The sequence below is a fragment of the Besnoitia besnoiti genome, chromosome VII, assembly GCF_002563875.1.
Source record: "Besnoitia besnoiti strain Bb-Ger1 chromosome VII, whole genome shotgun sequence".
In the NCBI taxonomy this organism is placed as follows: domain Eukaryota; phylum Apicomplexa; class Conoidasida; order Eucoccidiorida; family Sarcocystidae; genus Besnoitia; species Besnoitia besnoiti.
Genome location: NC_042362.1, coordinates 1199801 through 1224483, shown reverse-complemented (window position 1 = coordinate 1224483; position 24683 = coordinate 1199801). Strand labels below are relative to the sequence as shown.

The following is a 24683-nucleotide window of genomic DNA, read 5'->3' as shown; positions in this document are numbered from 1 at the left end:
TCACGGATGACGCCATTGTCGTCGCGTGGTAGACGACGGAGTTGCCAACGCAGAGAGACCTCCGAGAGCTGTCTATACTATACCGCCTTATGCGACATCAGACCGCCAGTCAGCGCGTGTGGACCGCGGAATGCTTGTCTTTCGGAAGCATGTATTCTTCGGATGGGCGCCAAAACGCTGTCTTCGGGCGTTCAGTTAGAGTCGACCGGGGAAAACGCCGCTGTAAAGGCGTGAGCTCTCGATCGGCAACAGGTGATAGCCTACGCGTTTTCAGTCTATGACGTGGAAGTGAAGTGAAGTGGACATTCAAGGCTCCCCAGATGAGACGGCCTTACTCCTTGTTGCAACGCCAGTGCCGTGGGTTAGACCCAACCAACACGGAGCCCTGCTCTGGAAGATCTCTGATCCCCTTACCGTTAAAGATTGCCCGTTCTCAACGCCACAGAGTCTTTCCACGACTAGATAACTTGAAGACAACACTGCAGCACTTCTCACTGGGGGGCGGGTGCTAGGGTCGCGTCGAAATGCGACCCCTTTCGCTAAACATTGTGGGTGAACTAATTACGTTTCATAAATACAATCAGGCAAAGCTCTCTTGATTTCCATGAACGGAGGTACATACTATATTGTCTTCGCTCCCATGGTATTTAGTAAGTTAACATTGAAACGCATCCAGTGTAAAGTTTGAACGTGACAGATACGTCTTTGCGCACACGGCAGCTGCTTCTAAACTGTAGAGGAGACAACGCTAAATGAATTACGTGAATAGGTAATGTAGACAACAATTTGCGTCGCAGTGTGCGTACCGGGGGTCAGTGCTCGGGTCACTTCGAAATGCGACACCCTCTGCCACACTTGATGCGACGACGAGACTTCTTCGCGCACACCGCCGGCGCCTCGAGACTGTGAAGTGGACGAGCGGACGGCATTGGTGAATACATACAGCGGTGACAAAACAACATGGGCAGCAGACGGTTATTATGTTGCTGCAAACTGAGGTGAGCTCGGCAGCGCGCGTGCAAATGAAAAGAGACAGATCGCGTTGTTACCGATGGACATTCACCCTGGTCAGAAATCTAGCCTTATACCCCGGTCAGATATCTAGCCTTCAGGGTGTTCCCGTGAACGTTGTCGATGCCGCCGTGTCTGTTGCGCCTATGTACCCACGAGATACCGGGTATTGGCCTGACAGTGGCAAAGTAATCTAGCTGTATGCGATCAGCTGTCAAGACTGTACAGGATATGAGGAAAACTCCCTACCGAGGACGAGCTTTACGCCTCCTCCCTGTCTTTCCGCTAGCAATTTTCAAGTGGGGATTCCGGTAGCAGCGGCGGACTCGTCGCCCCGCTCTAAATGAACATCGCCCCCGCTGAACGCATAAACGCTTTGGATCAGGAAGACCCTTCGCCTCGCCTTCGGAATAAAACGCATACGCCACCAGTCTGACACCTAGCCACCCCTTTCGGCTCTCGTAGTAGCACAGGGGCGAACTGCTCGTTGCTTCAAGAGGTACGGCCGAGACGGAAAACCCACGTCGCTGTTACCGCGCGCCGCAGTCGGGTTTGAGTGGACACGACGTGCTGATCGCCGCTATGACTCGGTATACCTCCCATCTACCTGTCATTAAGCAGTCCACTGGGGCCGTATCATAAAGAACTTGGACGGTTCACATGCTGGTCGCGTAAAGACTGGCTGCGTAGGCGTCATCTGGTGAAGCAATTTCTAGGCGACCCGAACGCGGCAGGCGGTCGCTGCGGGTTTCCTCCTAATTTAGGTGAACAGGGGGAGGCGCTTCTCACACTTGTGCGCCTTTTCGTCGAAAGCGCTCTTCACAGTGGAGACCTACCGCACACCAGCTAGAAAGTATGTTGAGGTGGATTCCCACCGCTTTTTGCGCCTGCCTGCCTCGCGCAGACGTGCCGCCGCACACTTCCCTTCCAAGTGAGAGCTAGTGCGGCGGACGAGGGGACGCGCGTGCGCGCTCCCGTAAGAGGTAGGCTGCAGGGGGATCTAATCCCCCGTTCCACCCTTCTCGAGTGCGGGGGCATGCTCTGAAACTAAGCCGCGCCGCATCTATTCGCACCGGCGCAAGTATCCGAGGGTGCCAAATCTCGTTTGGGTCATCCCGCAACTTCGCGATTGTTGGCTCGGCGTCATCGCGGCTATCGCATGTGCGTCGTTTGCGTCCCCTCCCCCCCCTTCCCCGCTCCAGCCACCCTCGGCCTTTGCGTCGCTGTTGCATTCCTTTCCATGTACTCTCCAACCGCGTGCGGCGTTGCGTCCGTTTTTTCTCGATTTGAGATCAGTTCAGTGAGTTGCTTCGGTGTTGCCGTGGAACTCGCTCCGAGCCGTCCCTGGATGTACGTCTTCTGGCGTTCTCTGCCTTGTTTTTTCACCGGTTCCGCGCTGATTTGCCGTGTGCGTTTTCCCTCATTTATCTCGAACAAAAATGGCATCAACGCAGCCTCAAACTTTGGGTGCCGGAGTGGCGGAGAGCGGCCGTGTTGCCCGCTTGGTGTCTGCCAGTTCCGTAATGACACAGCAGCTGGGCAAGAGCACCAACATCCGCATGTCGCAGATTCTTGAGCCTCGCTCGGAAGAGGACTGGACTGCGCATCGCACGCGCATCGTGTGCACTATGGGACCGGCGTGCTGGAACGTAGACACACTCGTGAAGATGATCGACGCCGGTATGAACGTGTGCCGTCTGAACTTTTCTCACGGTGACCACGAGACGCACGCACGTACTGTGCAAAACATCCAGGAAGCGATGAAGCAGAGACCCGAAGCGCGCCTTGCCATTCTCTTGGACACCAAGGGCCCGGAAATCCGCACAGGGATGTTGAAGGTACATATCCCCCGTTGCAGACACAGGCGCATGTGATCACAGGAGCTGAAATCCGATAACACAGTGGAGACCTAGTTTTGTGACGGGAGGAGTGGTTTCGGGTTGTATCGCCCGCCGCCAGGTGCGCGAATCAGTCGAGGTGGGGAAGAGAAGACGAGACGAGCGAAGGGGGGGAAAGCGATTGGTGTCAAGGGGCAAGGAATCGCTGTAAAGTGCAGATTCTGTGTGGTGAAAATAGTTGCCGAGTGCAGCCGCAGGTGCCTGGTGGGGGCTCGGGAAGTAGGTTTCAGGAGAGCCAGTCATCAGAGGAGTCAGACGAGGAGCAGACGTGCAGTATGGTGAAGTAGACGAAGGCTGAAGCAGGAAGCGCGATAGAAGGGAGTGCGGAAATACCGGGTACTTATGCAATAGAAGGCAGCACGCGCCGCGAAGGTAGATGAACGGACTAAGTGTGCCTGCCTGTTTTCTCGGTTCAGGACCACAAGCCGATTACGCTGCAGCAGGGCGCGACTCTGAAAATCGTGACTGACTACAGCTTCGTTGGTGACGAGACGACCATTGCGTGCTCGTACGCTGCGCTTCCGCAGTCGGTGAAACCAGGTATGCAGGACCAATTTCACATTTGCGTCTACCGAGATGTTCCCTGTAGCGATGCCACAGCGGAAGCGTCTTCCACTCCGGTGCTGTGATGATTTCAACGGGGACGTCGTACCCGCAGGACCGTTGAAAGCGAATCCCGTACCTCGCTGGCGGCCGTTTCGATGGGCACTCTTGTAGGCGCCTGTAGATACATGCGCACGGGGGACGCGTCGTCTGGTACAGAAATCTAAATTTGCTGCAGGTTTTGTTCTCGCTTCACGACACTTTTAGTCATGCAGCGAAGGAGGGGCAAATATATAGCTTCAGCCCCCCGCAAAAAGTGGGCGTTTCCGCGACCGAGTGTGTGCTGTCTGAGCTTGTGTTGTGTTCGTGCGCAGGAAACACAATCCTGATTGCGGACGGCTCCCTGTCCGTGAAGGTCACTGAAGTCGGTAACGACTACGTCCTGACCCGCGTCGAGAACGCCGCGACCATCGGCGAGCGCAAGAATATGAACCTGCCGAACGTCAAGGTGCGTCGTCGGGCTCCACCGCTGTGCGCGCGGTGCTTCGCCTTCTTTGCCGTTTTTCACTGCTCTCTAGGGGCTTACCGCGTTTGCAGCATTTTCTGCTCCGTCGCACGCCAGTTCTGGAAGCGTCGGCTTTCCGGCTGATCTCTCTTTTCTTGCGTTGCCTTCGTGTTGGTCCGCGCATGGGGTCGACCGACATCCATTTTTTGTGAGTGCGTATCCGTCGCTCTTTTTCTCAGGTGCAGCTCCCCGTCATCGGCGAAAAGGACAAGAACGATATCTTGAACTTTGGTATCCCGATGGGATGCAATTTCATCGCGGCGTCCTTCGTGCAGAGCGCGGACGATGTGCGTCTCATCCGCAGCCTGTTGGGCCCACGCGGTCGCCACATCCGCATCATTCCCAAGATCGAGAACGTTGAGGGTCTGATCAATTTTGACGAGATTCTGGCTGAGGCTGACGGTATCATGATCGCCCGGGGTGACTTGGGCATGGAGATCCCGCCCGAGAAGGTCTTTCTGGCGCAGAAGATGATGATTGCCAAGTGCAACGTGGCGGGCAAGCCCGTGATTACAGCCACGCAGATGCTCGAGAGCATGATCAAGAACCCACGCCCGACTCGCGCGGAGGCCGCGGATGTCGCGAACGCTGTGCTGGACGGCACGGACTGCGTAATGCTTTCTGGCGAAACCGCCAACGGAGAGTTCCCCGTCATCACCGTAGAGACGATGGCGCGCATCTGCTACGAGGCTGAGACATGCGTGGACTACCCGGCGCTGTACCGCGCCATGTGCTTGGCGGTTCCCTCGCCCATCACCACACAGGAGGCCGTGGCTCGCGCAGCTGTCGAGACTGCGGAGGGCGTGAACGCTGCCATCATCTTGGCTCTCACTGAGACCGGTCAGACGGCGCGCCTCATCGCCAAGTACCGTCCGATGCAGCCCATCCTCGCGCTCAGCGCCTCCGAAAGCACCATCAAGCACCTGCAGGTCATCCGCGGCGTGACTACTATGCAGGTCCCGTCGTTTCAGGGCACTGACCACGTCATCAGAAACGCGCTGGTCATTGCCAAGGAGCGCGAACTCGTCACCGAGGGTGAGAGCATAGTCGCCGTCCACGGCATGAAGGAGGAAGTCGCTGGTTCCAGCAACCTCCTCAAGGTCCTCATCGTCGAGTAGAGCGCAGACGCAGCGGGGAGACGCACGCAGCATGCCCAGGAGGACTGGCTGCACAACAGCACAGGTACAACCTGGAGGGCCGTCTGGAACAGACAAATTTTGGTCGCATTGCAGACGCACGGCACTCAAGAGGGCGTTTGTCTGTCCGCCGGCACTCTGGGAGTGCAAGTCACGTTCAGTCTTCAAAGTATGCGAGGAAGGCACGCCTAGATCGGCTGTGTGAAAGCCGACCTAACGAGCGATTCTCAGATGGCATGTGTAGGAAAGTGTATCGGACTCTACACGGAGACCCATCGGAAGGAGAGGTTGCGTAGAGACTGCGAAGACCAAAGTGAGATGCACCCTCTGCGTATAGCGGAGGTGTGGGTCGACACGAAAACGTCTTTTATTTGGTACTTGGCTCATGGTTGCGTTTTTATTTTTGCTTTGAACCAGACTAGCACCGCGCATCTTCGCATCCTACCGGTGTCCTCTTTCCAGTGGATCCATCCTTGACGACTTTGGAGTGGGCGTATGCCCTGCTTGAGTATGTATCGAAACATCAACATTCTTCTTTTTCCGGTTTCTCGGTAGACGTCCGCGTGACAATGCACGGCGCCGGGTTTCAGATCGTGTCTCACGAGAACGAGCTCTGCAAGAGGCACTCTGGCGAAGCCCGGTCCGCCTTTGTGGAACCGAAGGCGTATTGATTTTTTGCGACAGCTAGCGCCGAACTCATCATGTCGTGGTGCAGTGTGCCATCCTTGGTAGGGTCCAAAACTGATTATTGCACAAGACCCCCGCATAGTACGCAGTTGTTACGATTCTGACAGTGGATGCGTCCAGTATCTAGTCTGGGCACGCAGGCAGGCGAAGGGGGACGCGGCAGTGACCGCGTTCCGCGTTGCCAACTGAAATGCCGTACCCGACGGTCGCTTTACGTGGAAACACTCGTCTTTGCATCACACGACAGGCGACGCGGGGTGCCACGAGCAACACGCCGAACTCCGTTCTCTAGATCCGCGTGCGAAGGTGGCATCTCGTTGGGTGGCAATGCTGCTATCCGATGATTCGCGAACTAGGCAGGTGTAGGGTTCTTTGCCTACACCACCTGTCTGCGCGTCATCTACGATAGACGTGAATTTTATGGTACGCACAGGTGGGGACGCTCGCTTCTTCGGTGTGTAGGGAGTTAACCTTTCCGAATACCCATGCAAAAGAAGTAGCACTGCAAGAGTTCGGCACGGTCTGCGGCAGTGGTCATTGCACAGCAGCCTCGATCTAGAAGCACGCTTCTCGGCCGATCTCCATAGCTTTCAGAGCCACCGAAGCACTACGCCCTCGGACGGGAAGTGTCCTGCCCGCAGGCAAGACCAACAGAACCATAGGACCCGGTTCCCTAGAGTCTCGCCCGCGTACCGAAGACAGATTGCGACAGTATGATTAAGAAGCGCGAAGTGCCCTCTTCGTGCTATCGGAAGCAAACATGCTGTGATGTGAAGCTACGGCCACCGAAGACCGTTTTGTGAATACCACGATAGCGGACGCCTTTTTCGACGTACAGGAGCCCCGCAGTTCGCCGGTGCCAAATCTACATTCACCTGATTGCCGTACGCTGGTACTTGCCTGCTTGCAGGCATGTTTGAACTGTGGATATCTGATTAACGAGGCTCGCCCACAGGTGGTTAACGTCAGACGGGCTAACCGAAGGAACTGCCCATGAGACCAGGTCGCAACCGAGTCACGCTGTCTGTACACCCGACGTGAGCAACTGCCGTTTTTCGAGAATTCGATGTCTTGCGCTAAACTTGCCGGTGCGCGGCAAGCCCAGAGGAACTTTTCTTCACCCCCCCCCCCCCCTTGTGCCCTGGAGAGAACCTGGCGAGAGTCATAAAATCCACATCGTTCGCGCATGAATCACAGAAAACGGAAAAGTATGCACCCGTGAGGTCAAGAGACGATCAGAAACAGACGACGAGGAAAAAAGAGAAAACAAGATAGTGTCACAAGCCACGACTCTAGAACAACGGATCACATGTGTTTCTTTCCGACCGGCCGGCCGCCAAAGGCAGGAAGTCCAGCTTAGATGAGGTCTGCGACGTTCATTGGCATTTCGTCGATCTGTGTGGCGTAGTACTGCTCGATATCTCGGAGAATGCGAATATCGTCGTTCTGAAAGCGGGAACAGCAAGACCACCTCGAAACCCAAAAGAAATGAACATCGATACACCCACGCCAGGTGCGAACACACAACAATAGGACAGAAATGAACCCAGGCGCGACTCCGGTGTATACACCCAGAACCCATACAGCTGTTCACAGCAGCCTCGCAGAAACGGTGGCCCGCGACGGACTGGCGCCTCTCAAAACGAAGCACAAACAACAGATGATGCAACAAAGCAGATAAAACGCATTCACGTCTCCTGTCCCTGTTGCATCGTCCATGCGAACCACGCAGCCGGACGACATTTTCTCGTCCTGCGGGCATACCTTCACGAAGTTAATTGCCACACCCTTGCGACCGAAACGACCGGAACGACCAATGCGGTGGATGTACAGCTCACGACTGTTGGGCAAGTCGTAGTTGATAACGAGGGAAACCTGCAGACAACGCAGCGACATAGACCACGCGCGGCTCAGAAAGAAACACCACCGCCAGGTTGAAAGAAGTGACGGAAGGACTCGAGCCCCTCAGCGCGGAATGCTCAACTCGTTCTTCGCGAACGCAGTAAAGCGCAAGTTATCCCCGCCGCACAACAGGCGCCGGATTTATCGGTTGCTTACTTGCTGCACGTCGAGTCCACGACCCCACACATCGGTGGCGATGAGGACGCGGCTTTGTCCGCCTCGGAACTGCCTCATAATTTCGTCACGTTCTTGCTGCGGCATATCACCATGCATGCGGCTGACCTGAAAAACAGAGTATGCGCATGCACACCGAACTGCCTCGCGGGACGTTACATGGGGAAAAACGCCCCCCTAAAACGTTCCACCCTTCGTGAGCTTCTCCTAAGCGCGGCACGCACGTTGCCCGTGGCGTTCGTTTGCCTGTCTACCGCGATCCAGGGCCACGTCACGTCTCAGGCGCCCGACGTCTCGTTGGCTCCTGATGTCGCAGGTTCGGGCAGCTGAGACGTACCGTGAAATTCGCCTCCTTCATTTTCTGCGCGAGCCACTCAACCTTCGCCTTGGTATTGCAGAAGATGACGGCCTGTGTGATGGTGAGTGTGTCGTACAGATCCGTCAAGGTGTCGAATTTCCACTGCTCGCGCTCGACTGCGACGAAGAACTGCTTGATGCCTTCCAGCGTCAATTCATCACGCTTGACCAGCACGCGGAACGGATCGTCCATGAACTTGGTTGTCATTTCCAAGACCTGCACCCTCAACCCACATATACACACACACACGCCGCAGCCAGCGCAACGGTGAGGCCCCCATCCGGCAGAAGCAACTTGAAAGCTTTCGGCATCTCTTCACATTGCCTGCAGCACCAGAAAAGAGCGCTGCGCCCGAGGAGACGAGCCACCTCCGCGGCGCATGAGCGCTTGCCTGTCCACCGTCTGCGTGACACGACACCGCTGTCGAAATGCAAACCGAGGAAACCAAAATTCGAACCGGTGAAAAACGGTCCCACTCCTTCGCTGCGCTGTCTGCTCCGCAAATCAACTTGGAACTGCGGTGGCTCACAGACGCCCCGCGAGCAGCGCGTCTGCACACGGCCGTTTCTTTAATAAAAACAAATGCTGCTGACACACACACACACACACCGGCCCCTCCCCGACGACCGTCCGGCCTCTCGCGTCCTCCGGCTATTCTCTGCGCCTTCCGTCGGCGCGCGTTTCGGGCGATGCACGCGAAGTCGACTGAGCCGCGGGACCCTCACCTCGTGGGGCAGCGTCGCAGACACGAGCACGACTTGGGTGGCGGGGGGGAGGTAGCGGTAGATGTCGTAGACTTGTTCCTTGAAGCCGCGGTTCAGCATTTCGTCGGCTTCATCGAGAACCAGAAGCTTGATGTGTCGCGTGCTGAAGTGTCTCTGAGCGATCATGTGAAACACGCGACCGGGCGTACCGGAGACGATGTGCACTCCGGCCTCCAGCGCGCGAATGTCGTCGCCGACGCGCTTGCCGCCAATGCAGCAATGGACCTACGCCACACCGAGACGAAATAACGCAAAAAAAAAAAAAACACACACACACATAAATACATATATATATATATATATATATATATATATATATATATACAGATGCGCATCTACGCAGCGTCGTGCAGATCCGAAGAGACGCGCAGAGCGGTACTCGGTGCCTGGCCTGGCAACCGCGAGGTCGTTGGCGCGCGCGCTCAGCGCCAGACATGAGCCCGTTCCAGTGCGCACACTAGCCAAAAGTAGGAACCGACGTCGCAGCCCGCACTCTTCGTAGGAGTGCGCGTAATATTTCCACATCCATCTACAAATATTTATATAGATATATATATATATATATATATAGATACATAGATAGATAAGTAGATGTGCGTAAAGGCGGGAAAGCACTAGACCTGGGGATCCTCGCGAGCTTCATGCAGCTTCGGACTGGAGAGAGCGCTCACCTGGACAGACATGTAGTCTCCAAGAGCCAAGCAGACCTTCTGGGACTGCTCGGCAAGTTCTCTGGTGGGGCTGAGAATGAGTGCCTGCGGGTCCCGAACCTTCGGGTCGATGCACTGGAGGCTGCCCAGGCAGAAGACGCAGGTTTTACCCGTACCCGACTGACTCTGCACAATCACGTCGCGGCCCTTCATGATCGGCACGATGGCTCGCTGCTGCACAGCCGAGGGGCGCTCGAACCCGTACGCGTAGATTCCGCGGAGAAGGTCTTCCTTGAAGCCCATCGAGTCGAAAGTCGGCAGGACCTGACAGTCCTCTGACGTCTCGAAGACGAAGTTCGAATCTGGCTCTAGCCGCGCCATCGTGACGAAGCGGAAGAAAAGCAGAGGAGAAGAAGGAGAAAGAGCCGCTGCGAGCAAATGCGGGAAACGCGCGGAAAAAGCCGCCGGCGGAGAGAGGGGGTAGACAGGGAAGGGAAGTCGCCCGCGACAGCTGAAGGCCGGGGGATGGACCTTGACAGGCGGATGAGAAGAGATGAGACAGACGAATGATGGGAAAACAAACAGATCTAGAAACGAGACTAGACTGACTGGGTGAAACTCGGCGCGCGCAAGCGGCCTGACGCTTCGCAGACTGCGCCCTAAAGAGTGCAGTGAATCGGGGGGTGAGGATGGCCTCGAAGAGCCAGATCTTTCTCCTTTACGCGAAAAAGACTGGGAGTAAATATACAGTGCCTGTTACAGAACTCTCTGTCAAAATATCCTTGTTGTCCGGTTGAGCACAGCAGAGAATGCGAGAGTAACCGTTCTCTTGTGTGCCGCGGACGGCAGGAGATGCTGTGGCAAGAGGAAGATGGACAGAAGAAGCGTGCACATCAACGGAGCATCTTCGGGTTGTTGGGAAGAAACGAACACGACCGATACTAACGAAGTTTCCTTCGGCGTCAGCTAATCAGTTTCATCCGTTCCAATTCTTTACTTACAAAAAGCAAAGCGAGTACGTACAGGACGCGTTCACTGTTGAGGTGTATGGACGCCGAAGACTGGCACCTTTGCAGCGACGGACACAAGCCTCGTTTCACAGCATGGAGAACTGTCCATTTTACGGCAAACAGATCGCCAAAAGACGTTCGCGATTGCGCGCAGCTACGGAAGAATTCCCCATGTCGCTGGCGCTTTTCTCCGTGTTCCCCCGCGCCCCAACCAAAGTCTGGCAACGCCCGCCTTTTCTACCTTGCATGCCACAGCATCTACCGGCCAAATAGGAAACTGCGCCAGCGCCTGCCTCTCAGGATGACAGAGAAGTCTCACACTAGCAGTAGACTGCGTCGAACACTGAGCGTCGGATAGAAGAGACAGGAGTTACCCACAGAGTCCCAAGTCGTACGGAGGAATTCCACCGGCAGTTAGGGGGGAGGAGACACAGGCCGGAAGAAACCACTCTCGTACATCGGGATGAATCCCTGGGGTACCGCGGAGCTCTTGCGGACTGCGCAGTTGTCACCGGGAGTCTCTTGTAACGTTTCTTCACAGAAAGCACATTCGGCTGTGCTCCGCAGTGCGCATGGAGGTCCTTCATCAATTTGTGAATTATGCGTCTGATGGCGCTTTCCCAGGAATGAAGTTGAGTTTCGACAGTCCAACACATGCAAACGAATATGGCGTTTGGCTCAGAACACAGCCTCACTCTGTGTTTGACAACCACACTATTGGTATCGGCTGCCCTCGAGCCAGTACTTCCCACTAAAGGCCCGAGCGCCTCCCCGCGAGGGACTTCACAAATTCGTGTCACCCGCCCAAGAGGGCGATGAACTGAAGCAAGACTCTACGATACTTCGTGGACTGACGCTTCCTAGGTTTGTTCGCACCGAAAAAACTGGATTGCCCCAAAGATGGGCGAACGTTTAGAGGCAGCAGCGTGGCAATCACTTTTTATCCCGTAGCAGAGCGCTGCTTTCGCCTAGCTAACGAATTCTTGCTGAAAAGGCGCGTCAAACCCTAAACCCGAATACCCGCCGCATCTCGGCCTTTCTCGCAGTGTTAATGGATTTCCTTCCTTACAAGTCACACCGAAACGCGTGTGCATATGCAAAAAGTGTCGTGTAGACGGCGGGCTGCAGCGCGGTCAAGACGCCGGTACCGCTAAGACGAGCTGATGCCACAATCATATACCGGTGCGACTATCCACTGTAACCGTGGAAAGCAGCACAGTGTGCCCCCCGCCTGGCTGGCAATACGACGCCTCACTCGTTCATTTTCGAAGCAACTCCCTGCAGTTAAAAACAGACGTGTGCTTTCTCAGTGTGGTTCCTCGCGAGAGCCGTTTGCAACCGGCTACGGCGTCGGAGGACGCGAAAATACATTTGTCAAGTTTCATTGTTTGCCGCAGCGCGTCGCGCATTGTGAGCCTCAAGGTCAGGTAAACACCTCGGAACCCGCACGCGGCACAAACCGCCCTTCCGCCGGCATGTTACACGTGAGCGCGGCAGCATTTTGAGCGGACATCAACAACACACCCACGACTCATGACGTGTGCACTCCCGCCCCCTTTGTCTGAGTGAGGAAAATCGTCTCCACGAAGGATCGCATTCGACTCGCCACTTTGCTTGTCGCACTTTCGGGTGTAGCGCAGGCGCACCGCCGCGCCTCACCTCAGGTTTTGCTGGATTTCGTCTCCAACAAAGCCCCTCCAGCTTGTCAGTCGCATGGCATCGACGCTGTGTTCTGTTTTCCACGATTCCGTCTGGCTTGTGAGCTGGGCGGCGCCCTCGTACCTGACGTCCAGACCCTCCTTGCCTCGTCCTCCTCCTCCAATCGCCCCTTCCGCTTCCCACGGCAGAAGGGTTTCGCGGTGCGCAGTGTGCGCGCGCGAGTCTGTGCCGGCCTGTCCCGTCGACGCCGTCGCCGAGGCCCCGTTCTCGCCCTCCATTGATAAAGATCTCCTTCTCTCTCCTCCTTGCGGCTCTTGGGCTGCCACAGACCGCGTCACCGAGACCTCCCCAGTCTGCTCAGTCGGCGCAGCAGAGGCAGGCCCGTCGACAACCGTCACACTCCGCATCTTGCTCCGCCGATCGTCCGCCGCAAACCCCTCACTTAGCTTCGCGTACGAGAGAAAGACGTCGTCTTTAGCGCCCCCATCCCCTCCGGCGGACGCCGAGACAGGAGGAGCCGCGACCGAGGCAGACGCCAGCAGCGGCGCCCCCGAGGCGGCGCCAGACAAGGCCTGCAGAAAAGACGAGGCAGCAGCCACCGGCGGAGGAGGCGAAGCAAGGGGCTCGGAGGAGGGCGGCGGAGGCGGAGGCGAAACGGAGGCGCAGCGAGAGAGAGGCAGCCCAGGGGCGGCCGCGACGGGCTCGCCGTCCTCGTCGTCCATGAGGCCCGCGAGGCCCTCCGCCACACCATCGGCGAACGCGCCCAAGCCCCCAGACAGCAAACTGATGCCCTGACAAATCGAGACAGTCGCACACGCAGGTTGGCGCCAACTGTCGCCGCAGCAGGCACGCCGGAGTCTCAAACTGGAGCGAACATCGGCTAACGGCTTAGGGATGAACGCGCGCGCTTCACGAGTTTGAAGATCCGTGGCCCCGGAGGCCAGCGCACCCCGAACACGGCTCGGCGCTATCACCCTGCAGACTTTCACGGGTGTCGCGTCTCTACCGACTAGAAGCCCTACGCCGCGGCAGCTCTCTTCCAAAGTAGCCTGTCTCTCTATCCTGACATATGACTGCAGCTACAACTGCCCATGTGTCTCACACATACGTACGCAGATACATGCGTTAGCGTGCACGCGGCAAAATTTGCAGTCGGTTTTTGGAGGCGGGAGCTGCACTGGAAGAGTCAATTTGGAGCTTCGCCGCGAGGCCACCTTACCGAAGTTAGGGCGCGGTCCAGACGCGCGGTGACGCCTCGCCTTTCCTGTAGCACAGCACAGAGAAAAACACACGAAGACGCATAATGGCACCGGCGCGCGGGTCCCTGCTTCTCACACGCGCACACGCTTAAAATATAGTCCGTCCCCGGCCGCGCTTGCCTGTCTCGCGCGTTTGCGAGTCCGTCAGTGCTGCGCGAGCCGCCAGCATCTCCGTTTGTCTCTTCAGCCATAGGCACTCGCCCTCGACGTCTTTCTACATGCAGATCTTTCAGAGGTACCCCTGGTGCCGCGCGACATCCAACCCAGCGGGCCTGCCGCGCTCGCTTCGATGCGGGGAGGATGCTCATTTTTTCGTCGCGAGAGAGGCGAGTGCCTCTTCAGCTTCGCCTCAGAACGCGCGCTCTCCTTCTCCTCGTGCATCACAAGGCCGCCGCTTTCAGCGGGCGTGCGCAGGCTCTTTGGTGCACGCTTCAACTTGGAATCGTGGAAAAACGAGTGTGAACAGACCCTTCCCCTAATGCAGCTTTAACACAGCAGAGTGTCCCCTCTTCCATTTTCGACCCTCAGAGGCGTTTCTTTCCTTTTCACTTCGCAGGGGAGGGGTGAGAGGACGGGAGGAGGGGGGGGGGCGAGGGGAGAGATAGTGGAAGTGCAGGGCTGGTTTGTATCTCGAGACGGAAGAAAGACACCTTCCCTCTTTCTTTTCCTTTTCGTCCCGCGCTCCGCGCAGCGTCTAGTGAGCCTCACTACGCCTGAGGAAACGACTACGGACTCCTGCGAGACGAGACTTTCCTTCTTTCTCGCGCCCGCCGCCCGTCCGGAGTGTAGGTCTCGTGGCTTTCACAGGAAGACTCTGAGCCACGTAAGGAACGACGCACATTGTGAAGCTTTGGCAACTCTCCGACTGTTACGGAAAAGAGCGTCAAGAGTGAGATTCTCTTCCTCCCCGGAACGACACGCCGTCTCTCCTCTATCCTCCTCGCGATTCACATTTTCTCTCTCCGGTCGCTTGGCGCCCTGCCACGATGCGGTGACGGTGATTGACACTGTGAAGGTGTCTCACTCTGTCGCGCTTCTCTCGTCTTCAGAGTGCCCTTTGGAGTCGACGCCGCTGAGCGCTTGGCCTCTCCCTGGATTCCAACGGGCGCCGAGAACAGAGACAGCATCCCTCCTCCTCCTCTGGCTCTCTTTTCCGAGCCGCTCGTCCACCGTCGCGTCTCCCGTGTGGACTCTGCGCGGAATTCCGCGGAGTTCCTGACAACTTCTTCCCTTCTTTTCCTCCTCGATTGCCAGCTCGTTTCCATTTTCTTCGGGGGCTGTTGTCGCCATCGTCGTCTTGCACTTGAGCGGAGGAAAGGCTGCGGAACGCAACCACGACGCCCCGGAAGAGCGAAGCGACATTCGTACCCCAGCGGCGATGGCAGGCTCCAAGGCGAGCTTCCCCCGCCGTTTTGGCGTCCGTGGCCGCGGTCTTCGCTTGCCCCGTCGAAGTTTATCACGCCACGCGTTCGGTATGCCTGTCGATTTCTTGAGAGAGTTTTCACCTCGGGGAGAGTCCTCTCTCTCGCTTCTCTCTGCCTTGATTGGAAGTCCGCATCGTACGATCTCTCACGCACTGGGGCGAGGAGCCTTGCCAGCTGGAGCGACGCGAGTGGAGAGAGCTGAGCGCCTCTCCTCCTTTCGTCTCGCTCGCCAAGATGGCGGGTCGATTCCTTACATCCCTGGAAGTCTCCGCGCCGTCACGAGGAAGCTATCTTCTCCCCTCAAGGTAGCGGGCGCGCAGCCGTCAGAGGGAACATCCCAAGACCACAGCGCGTCTTCCAGCCACGCGCCGAAAGTCTCCTCCGTCTCCACGCCACAGACGTAGCCAACGGCCTCGCGCCGGTCTCCTCCTTCAGGGGCCCACTCCACACCCGCCCCCACGGGTGCAGGCCCTGAGGAGACTGACTCCTCGTCGCTCGTCCAGTCATCTGCGGCCTCGCTCTCGCCGCTACTGCTTGGGCTCCTGGCGCCCCCACACCCGCAGCACGCATAGGTGAGGCCGCGCCAGGCAACAGACGCGGAGAACGTGTCTCTCTCGTCCCTCTGGCTGGGGTCTTTCGCCCCCGCCTCCTTCATTCGGGTGTTCCTGAGGCGCTTGCTGCCGGCCGCGCGCGGCGGCACGCTCTCTGGGTTCGCCTCGCAGTCGCTCGCCCCGACTCCCTGCTCCTCGAGGTCAAACACGCAGAGTTTCCTCTCCCACGCTGCCTCCTCCGCCCTCGGCGTTGCAATCTCGTCTTCCGCGGTCTCACTTCCCCCCGCTGCAAGCTCCCACCTCTCTCCGCCGCCCGCGGCCGCGTCTCGCAGCGCCGTCGTCAGAGGTCTGAGAGCCCGCCGGGGCATCGCCCTCCCTCGCATCGCACGTCCCAGGCCCTCTTCTTCTCTCGCGCCCTCGCCCTCTGGTCTCCTGGCGCTTCGTCTCGCGTCTTCAGCCCTCGACTCAGACGAATGCCTCTCTCGCGCGCAGCTTTCTTCTCCCTCTAAGGTCGCCGCCCGCGGATCAGTGCCGCGCTGCAGACGCGGCGAGAATTGACCTACCTGGTTTTCAGCCGGCGCAGGTCGGAGGAACCCGCCGAAGGCGCGGGCCGCAGCTGCGGCGGCCGTCGCGGCCGCGGAGGCCACGGCTGAGAGGCCGGTTGTCTCGTCGATTTGTTGGATCTTCCGCGCGGCGTGCTGCACGCTCTGCTGGAAACTCGAGGCTTGCTGCTGCAGGCGCAGCAGCCACGGGGGCAGACACCCCACGCCGAGCAAGATGCACAGCTGATCCGCAAAGTTCAGGCAGTTCCTACACACGATCGCAGACACACCAGCACGGACAGACTCTGCAGCACGCCTCCATTTCCGGTAACAAAGACCTTCAAAATCTACATCAGTGGTCCAACTCGTACGATATCCTCCCCAGGAAAAGCTGATAACTGATCCCGTCTCAGAGATGCCGCTCGCTCCTTCCGACAGATCCACGTGGAGGCGCCTAATCTGGCCCCCCTCGCGCCGCGGGCTGCTGCGCGTAGTTGCGAAAATTAAAAGCTCGCAGGAGGAAACCGGCTCCTGACGCCGCGCAGGTACAACCCATGCGAGCCCCTCGGAGTCTCGAACGTGCTGGGGCGGAAGCAACACTGACAGAGACACTTGGTTAGACGAAAGGCGAGGAGGGCTCTCGCAGAGCGTGCATATGCGAGGTGCGCGGCTTGGACCCCGAGGCTTTATCGAGCAGAATTATGTGGGCTCGCTTTTCTCCCGTTGCTTCACTGCTTACTTAGGATCAGATCGAAAGCGTTTACTAAGACTAGGAAATACGAGATCGTGTTAGTTCTTGCGAAAGCGACTTCCAAACCACGCAGCTATACAGGTACAAAGGAGTTACTATATCCTCCGCACCCCGCGGCACGAGACCTGTCGATCTGCTCGATATGCGCGAGAGTCCAACACACAGTCGGCGCGGACTTACAGAGCAGAGGAGCCCTAGAGGAATTAAACAAGAAGTGACAGAAACATAGACGAGAAGTGACACAGTACCTCGTGAGAATGTTGTATTTTTCGCCCGGCCACTCGTCCTTCAGGGCTTCAATCAGAGCCATGAACTCCTCGTGCGCGAGAGGCGTGTCTCTGAAGACACCGCAGCACACAGACGAAACCAAGACGGAAAACTACACACGAGTGCGGCACGCTGCACGGAGTGCGAATTTCAGAAGTCGTCTGAAAAAGATTTGAAGGTCCCACACGAGCCTGTGTCGCAGAGTGAACGTGTGGCTCCTGCTTACCCCATGTAGATGGTTTCTCTGTAGATATGAGCGGGATGGCGCCGCGGGCGGTTGACTGTCACCCCCGGCGAGCGATCTGCGCAGACACAACCGCATCGCGAGCGTATTCACGAGGTAATCTCAGAACTCCTCGGCAGACGCGGACGCTCCGGAGCCGTGCCCTTTCCCTTCTTTTTTCGCGCACGCACATCGGCGCGTGCGCTTTCGTCCCCATTCCCCGGCACGGATTCAAGCGCCTGTGTGTCAAAAGCGTGTTCATCCACGCAGATGCGGAAACTCCCATAGCAGCCGCTCAAACTGGAAAAGAGTAGGTCGCGTTAGTTTTGGTGAAACGCCTTCCGAACCGCCCATATATATTGGTACGCAGAAGTTACCATATTCTCCGTCCAAAGCAGGCATTAAGAACATAAAGATCATAGCTCTTCACGGTGGCAGACTCCTGGCACCCTCAACGAGGGCAACCCTCGTTACAGACCCGTGTGCTGCGACATGCACACCTCCAATCCAGGGGGCAAACAGAGAACAGCGCGAGGCAAGCAGACCGAACGGAGTGAGACGAACCAGAGGAAGCGAAGACGAAGAGGGGGAAGCCATACTATCGACGAAGAGGCAGCCGCGCGGCAAGAAAACGCACACACGACATCGGAGAATCCAGAAGACCCATGGGCAGGAGATGACTGAAGTTTAGCGAGGCACGTGCCAGACGGGAGAGGATAGTGAGGATCTCACCGTGAGTTTGTCCGTAGCAGTATTCAATCCCATAGACTTCGACCCCGGCGTGAAACGCTCCTGCACCGAGAGGCCGCATCAATTTGTTGACATATCTACTGATGGTCGGGTCGAGGTCGTAGACGTGCAGATACACTGCATTTGGCGGCGGATTCTCCGGCACAGTTCTGCTCCCTGCAGCGACATCTGATTCCGATCCTCTTGCGTCGGCGGGGTCTGCTGCCTGAGCCTCTCCGCTTGACGCGAGAGCTGAGAGGGAACCAGATTGGGCGGACGCGGAGCTCTGACGACGTGGAGACTCTTCTGCCGCTGCAGCCATCGAGACGACAGCCGCTGCAGCACGCTGGTCTTGTTTCCTCTTTTCTACGGCTGCGGAATAGATATCGTCAGAAGAGAAGGCCCCTGGAGGGGCGCTGCGCTCGGCTCCCGGACGCATCGTGATGCAAGGAAGCGGCTTCTGGCGTCTGCAGAGGAAACAGAGGCGGGACGAAACCGGGGCGTGCGAAGAGGAGGCGAGGAGACAGCGGACCGAGAGAGAGGGCAGCAGGGATGAAGAAGTGGTCGCACACAGACACAAGAAAGCGATGCAAAAGAAGAGTGAGACGCGGAAGAGCACGAGAACAATCGGGGAGTATGACCACTTGCTCATCCCTGTAAGCGCTGCGTCTGCGTCCATTTGGCTATACAGAACAAGGAGAAGAGGCCGCCGGGCGCGTCGTGCAGATTGCCTGATGCCCGTGGGCGGCGGTACGGCGATATACATCAGCTGCGGATCTAGCTCAGCGCCTAAGGGTGAGACATGCGAAGAGGGGGTGAAGGAAAAAGGAGTAAGATCGTGGAGTCACGGAGGTTGGGGGTAGCGTGTGTATATACAGCGAAAGGAGAGCACCCGTACGGTGCAGAAGTGGGAATGACGAGGCCGCATACCTGGTGAATGTCACCACATACCACGACGTTTCGTGATGAGTGACCGCCTAGAGAGCTTATTCAAATCCAAGAATTCAAAAGCGACAAGTGCTAGTGTGGTCCGCCTCGCTCCCTCTCACTGACACGAGGCTGTCTGCAGCTGTGCGGAAGACTTTGCCGGAAATGGACGAACCACGAATGTAATTCTACGGCAAAAGTACGAGGAGCCTGCCAGGGCTGAGAAAACGAGTCGATAACGTACGCAGAAAACTCCTTGACAAACAGCTCGCGTTTTTTTTCCCACTCGAATACTCACACCTCGGCGTCTGGGTTCTACGAGCGCCCGCACCCTGTTCATTGCCTCCCCAGTGGAAAAGAGGGGTTTTCAACAACGAAAACACTCCGACAGGTCCAGAGAAGATGAGGAAAAGAACTAAAACTGACGCGGTGAAACGAGGAGGTCACGCCCTCCAAAGCAAGCGAAGCGCGGACAAGCACAGTGTCTCGCGCAAGACAACGGGCCTAATTTTCCGCGGACGGGGAAGACAACACCGGGAAAATGGACTCAGTTAGAAAGGCTCTCCAAAATCGAACCTTGAAGACTCCGTATGAGGATATCGTCATGCTTGGCCAGTAGGAGTGCGACTGAGAGATTTTTCGGCAAGTTGAGTTCACTGGGGCTTGCTTATAGCCAGCGGACACCGCAGTTGCTGCAACGATGAGAGCGTTCCGTGGTATTACCAAACACGTCCACCACGGGAAACGGCGACCGCGTAGTTCCCTTGCGCTCGCTTCGAACATAGCAGTAGATTCTGCGGTGTGCCGTCAAACGCGGAAAGAGTAGGGTATACCACAGCCCCAGCCTCATCAAAAAAATCATTGATTTGGGCTTGCACAGAAGTAGGCAGCAGGGGGCACCGACGCGCTCGGGGGGTGCACGGCTGGCGGGTGGGTCTACGCACACAGCCCAGGCGAAGCCTACGGGAAAGTCTTCGTCATGGAAGCCTAGCAATGGATTTCTTTTAGATGAAACAATGATGAGAGGCAAAAGCACGGCAAGCTCTTATACAACGTCGGAGCAGCGGGCTGGCGGTCGCGCGCCTCGAGACTCGCCCGCCTGCTCGGTGGTATGTCTCGGCTTATATAGCGGAATAACATCGGGATATCGCAGACAGACGGCACGAGAAAAGCCGCTGTGCATTATTCTTCGGGTCTCCTGCTAAGATGCAACCTGACATTACCAAGCATGCCGTCCAGCATCCCTGTAGCAATCCATCTGCTACGGTTTCTCTGTGTAACCCACCTGATTCGAATGACGATAAAGCACACCTGCAGCAACCAGCAGAACTGCAGAGAAAACCGGAGATGCGTGGCCTCCCGTTGGGCTCACTGCCACCAAAACGCCCCTGCAGTAGATTTCGCGCTGGTGCTGCGACATGCCGAATGTCATACTTACGACCGTAGCGTGCCGGGTGTGGCATTCTGTGTCGTTTGGGGGGTTACTGGTAGTTTGACAACCATGTGTACAGTTAATCCGTGTTCGAGATGATGCCGCGAGCGCGACTCCATCCAGAGATTTCGCTGGCGTTGGTATAGTCTGAGGTATCTTACTCTCTGGGCGCCCAGGCGTTCCCTTTTCAGGGACGAGGAATCACACGTAGACTCCATGAGGCCCGCTCTCCAGTTTCAATGTCAATGCTGCCAGCGTATTCCATCATGTAGTCAGGTCAACGAAACACTATTTTTCGGAGAGGACGTATACGTTCGAATGGTTCGTGTTCCCGGGTAACATTCCAAAGAGCCACGGCGCCGCCTGCCGCATTAGGACGTGCAATAGTTCACGTGGATCCGAGCGGCCTAGGAAGCGTGATGGGGGTCTGTCTTGTTCCGACGAAACCAGAGACGGCCATTCGATAGGTGCACCAACCGCTCCTTACGAATATGACATGGGCCTTTCCGCCGAAGACCTTGCGAATCAGACATGTAGATTGCTAATCAAGAGAAACGCAGAGGGAGGCCCTGCCGCATTAGAGGCCGGGCCAGATGCAAGAATTCACCTCTTCGGGCTCCGAGTTCCGATGCTCAGCGCAGGCGGCTGCGTGCAAACACAGGGGAGTACATTTTTTTGGGCTCGGCCTCAAACTAGGAAGCACCTCTCTTCCCGGTCCTCCCTCCTGGTTTGCGACTGCTGCCGAGATCCTGTTCTAGCGCCCGCAGCCTGAGTACTGGCCTTTGCCGCGTCGTTCATCGGTGATTCTGGAACCGATCTTTGGGGAAAAATGCACAGTGCTGCAGAACAGATGTTTCCTCGTCCACCTCGCACCGGAGGTATTCCGGTCACGGAGGATACTCAGCAGGCGCTTTCAGGGAGCGTGAATCCTCCACTATCAACCAAGCCTGCCGTTGTTCTTTTCGACGTTTCCAAAAACGAGGCTGGGGACCCCTCGAGTTGCTATCGCAATCTCTGTCGGGCTTTGAAGCAGCAAGGCCTACAGTGTAGAATCAATGAGCAGTCTTTAGTTCCTGCGAACCTACAAGATGTTGGTGTCGTAGTCCTTGCGCAACCGACACAGCCTTTCACAGCCTCAGAGTTTGAGGCACTAAAGACGTTTTTCGAGCAAGGGGGCAGTTTACTCATTCTTTTGGGTGAAGGGGGCGAGCTTCGCGCCGGCACAAACGTAAACTACTTTTTGGAAGAATATGGCATGACTGTGTGCTGCGATGCTGTTGTTCGCATGACCGTGGCCTCTTCGACATACGCCCATCCTAAAGAAGCCTTCATCGGTGATGGAATTCTGTGCCGCGATGCTCTCAACCGGTGTGCACAATCAAAAGAGACTGGCAGTTCAGGGGCGCGTGCGAGAGACAGATCAAGTGCCAGCAGAGGGACTGGCATTCTGTGTGATGTCCTGCATACACATGCTTCTGAGGCACAAAGTGGACAACGCTCAGTAACGCTGGAATGCGGAGACGAAATACCGTTTCTGTTTCCATACGGTGCGACAGTTAGCGTACAGAAGCCGGCGTTTCCTTTCCTTTCCAGCGGAATTACAGCCCACCCTTCTAAGCGACCGCTTGCGGCTGCATACGCACACCCTGGAGGTGGACGGCTTGCTGCAATCGGGAGCTACCGGATTTTTGATAACGACTTTCTCGAGAAAGAAAACAACCCACGAGTCCAGCAGTTGCTCTTCCGCTGGCTCCTTGCCCCCGGGGGCGAGGAGGCTAATATATTGCGGCCCCCAACGGAGGACCAAGCTTCTCTGGAGCCGTCTCAGCCAGTTCCGGATACAACGAGCCTCGCGGAACGCCCTATGCCTTGCTTCCATGAAACTGACGAAGTTTTACCATCTGATTTCCGGAACCTGTTCGAAGCGGAGAGGTTTGCTCTAGATACATCGCATATTGCGGAAATTCGGCAACTCTATCGGCAGCTTGGCGTGAAGTATGAACCACTGACCATGATACCTCCCGAGATTGTTGTGCCACTGCCCCGCCTCCGTCCCGCAGTTCACCCTCCCATACTGCCAAAAATACCACCTCCGCCTCTGGAACTTTTCGATATCGATGCTGAGATTGCTTCACCGCGAACCCGCCTGGTGCAGCTCGCGAACCAATGCACCGATGATTCGGACTTAGAGATCCATCTGCAAAGGGCCGCATACTTTGTCCCAGTTCCTCTATTGCCCTGTGAAGACATGGGAATTCAAGCAGAGGACAGAATGGCAAGAAATATCCTCTGTTCACTTTTATACAGAGTCATAGAACTGAAGAGAACAGACTCGGCCTCAGCGGCTACGGAGGGGCTCCGAGAAGCCAGTTGAGAGGATGAATAAAGCACAAGTGACCTTTGGGTGCGTGGGCCTGGGGTGGAGCCAGGCAGTGGTTTGCCGTGATATCGATGTGTGAGCATGCCCGAGTTACGCTTGGCTGTTGTAGAACCATTTCTATCACCGCAGTATACGATTCAGTGTGCGGCGCAGCACTGTGCCCGATATCCCATCAAGATTGGAAGGCACTCACGTGTATGATCGCGTGTAACATACGGCGCGTGGTGTCGAACTCGGCGCTTGACATCTTCTCAGGTAGGCTACGGCCTCTGCTAATGCACTTAACATGATGGTCATGAAAAGCACAAGATAACTTGGATCCAGTAAACACATACCAAATGCGCTGGTGTCAGCTGTATGCAACAGCACAAAGGAGCAAGCAGGTACACTTGGGTCTACCAGGAAGGCGCTATAATATATATTGTCAATCCGTGAGCAATTTTGGGGTCAGAAAAAAAAGCCGGAATACACGCGCAGAAACTCAATTGCAACCATGGCGCGTGCGCTTCTGCGGCTCGGCTGGCAGGCGGCCAGAAGAGGGTGCGTTCTCGCGTGCTGATACTGAGCCATCATGCGCGGATGGCGCCAACCAAGACTCGCACGCACTCATTTCTCATAAGGTCTAGTGAATGGAGTGGATGCGCACCTGCGGATTTAAGCTTGAAGAACGCATTTCTATCGACAACCTGCTTGACAAGTAGCACGCGCACACGATTCTTCGGGGCATGAGTCTCTCCCTCGACACTCACGCCCACTAAGGCAGACGCACTATGGGCCCACGTAAAAGGCATACAGTGATCAAGCCGACACAGCAGACACTATGTGCCAGTCATTGCTGCCACGCTGCCCAGACAGGAGGCCCTGGACTTCGCAGAGCGCAGTGACTGAAGTTGGTTGAAGACGAAGTGAGCAGTACGGTGGTGTATGTCCCGTACGCCGTTGCAAGCTTGGGCGTTCTTCCCTGGGAGACTGAGACCTGCAACAAAGAGTTGTATCGCGACACGCAGAATGGGCACCGGTGTCGTACATACAAGTTGCGGTAAGGGAAGGGGGCAGTTGTGCAACGGTCCATCTGACTGGCCGCAAACCGGGAAAATCAGAGCGCACGCCGACCTTAGCAGATCCACCTGTGCGGAAGCGTGTATTTCTCTTCTTGGAAGTTGGCATCCTTTGCCCGTCGCCAGGCGCTGCCTCTCCGCTGAGCTGCTGCTAGTCATGCCGGAAGCCCTCAGTGATGAGACTTCCCTGAGTCGTGGTACTGAAAACGTTATGACATGCTCCGCCCGATACGCGTGTCATACCGCTCAACGAGACTGCAGGCGGTCCTCTTCGGATCACGGGGATAGGAAGGCCGCTGCGTAGCCAGAACGGCAGTGCCAGGGGCGAGGAAGTCAGAGCCCACGCGAGTGACCAAGGGAAGGTCAGCCAGCTGGATGGCTTGTTGTAGCACACCTGCGACAGCGGTGTCAGCTGGGAGTTCGATTTCGCTCTATTGTTTCGACTAGCCTCTTCATTCACTCAATTTTGTTGTTTCACTGATCTCGCTGTTTCTGTCGAACGAACCGCTGCCAACGCATGTGATTCCCGGTAAGTGCAAATAGCTCGGCAGAATTGAGTAAGAAATCGATTCTGAAGAACTCGTGCGCACGCTTTGCCACCTAACGCAGAGGTCGTTTCCCATCTGCAACATCGGAGAAAACATGCGTGAGATAGCCAATCTTCCGGTCCTCTACGTCCGGTCACTATCTAGGTCATTTCGAGAAACCGTGTTCTCGCCGGAGCTGCGCTATACAGTGATGGCTCACGGTGGCGGCATATTTACCGTGGATAAGGAAAACGAT

At 56.7% G+C, this 24683-nt stretch overlaps 5 protein-coding genes across 5 annotated transcripts; 2 read left to right on the top strand and 3 right to left on the bottom strand.

Moving 5' to 3' along the window:
* Positions 1 to 2450: 2450 nt before the first annotated feature.
* BESB_077680 (pyruvate kinase PyK1) lies at positions 2451 to 5135 on the top strand (the record flags this gene model as incomplete). The annotated part of the gene is made up of 4 exons (XM_029366129.1): positions 2451 to 2849; positions 3326 to 3449; positions 3827 to 3960; positions 4197 to 5135. The coding sequence occupies 4 exons, from the start codon at positions 2451 to 2453 to the stop codon at positions 5133 to 5135; spliced, it is 1596 nt and encodes a 531-aa protein (XP_029217560.1).
* A 2061-nt stretch (positions 5136 to 7196) lies between these two features.
* BESB_077670 (putative eukaryotic translation initiation factor 4A) lies at positions 7197 to 10069 on the bottom strand (the record flags this gene model as incomplete). The annotated part of the gene is made up of 6 exons (XM_029366128.1): positions 7197 to 7286; positions 7605 to 7715; positions 7899 to 8024; positions 8254 to 8490; positions 9000 to 9263; positions 9710 to 10069. 6 exons carry the CDS (start codon positions 10067 to 10069, stop codon positions 7197 to 7199), a joined length of 1188 nt encoding a protein of 395 aa, XP_029217559.1.
* A 2284-nt stretch (positions 10070 to 12353) lies between these two features.
* On the bottom strand, positions 12354 to 13924 carry BESB_077660 (uncharacterized protein; the record flags this gene model as incomplete). Its single annotated transcript, XM_029366127.1, has 3 exons — positions 12354 to 13148; positions 13577 to 13621; positions 13856 to 13924. 3 exons carry the CDS (start codon positions 13922 to 13924, stop codon positions 12354 to 12356), a joined length of 909 nt encoding a protein of 302 aa, XP_029217558.1.
* Positions 13925 to 15290: 1366 nt separating this feature from the next.
* On the bottom strand, positions 15291 to 18542 carry BESB_077650 (uncharacterized protein; the record flags this gene model as incomplete). The annotated part of the gene is made up of 4 exons (XM_029366126.1): positions 15291 to 16401; positions 17133 to 17222; positions 17378 to 17453; positions 18107 to 18542. The coding sequence occupies 4 exons, from the start codon at positions 18540 to 18542 to the stop codon at positions 15291 to 15293; spliced, it is 1713 nt and encodes a 570-aa protein (XP_029217557.1).
* Positions 18543 to 21291: 2749 nt separating this feature from the next.
* Positions 21292 to 22836, top strand: BESB_077640 (intraflagellar transport 52 (Protein NGD5) family protein; the record flags this gene model as incomplete). The annotated part of the gene is made up of 1 exon (XM_029366125.1): positions 21292 to 22836. The coding sequence occupies one exon, from the start codon at positions 21292 to 21294 to the stop codon at positions 22834 to 22836; it is 1545 nt and encodes a 514-aa protein (XP_029217556.1).
* Between the last annotated feature and the right edge of the window lie 1847 nt (positions 22837 to 24683).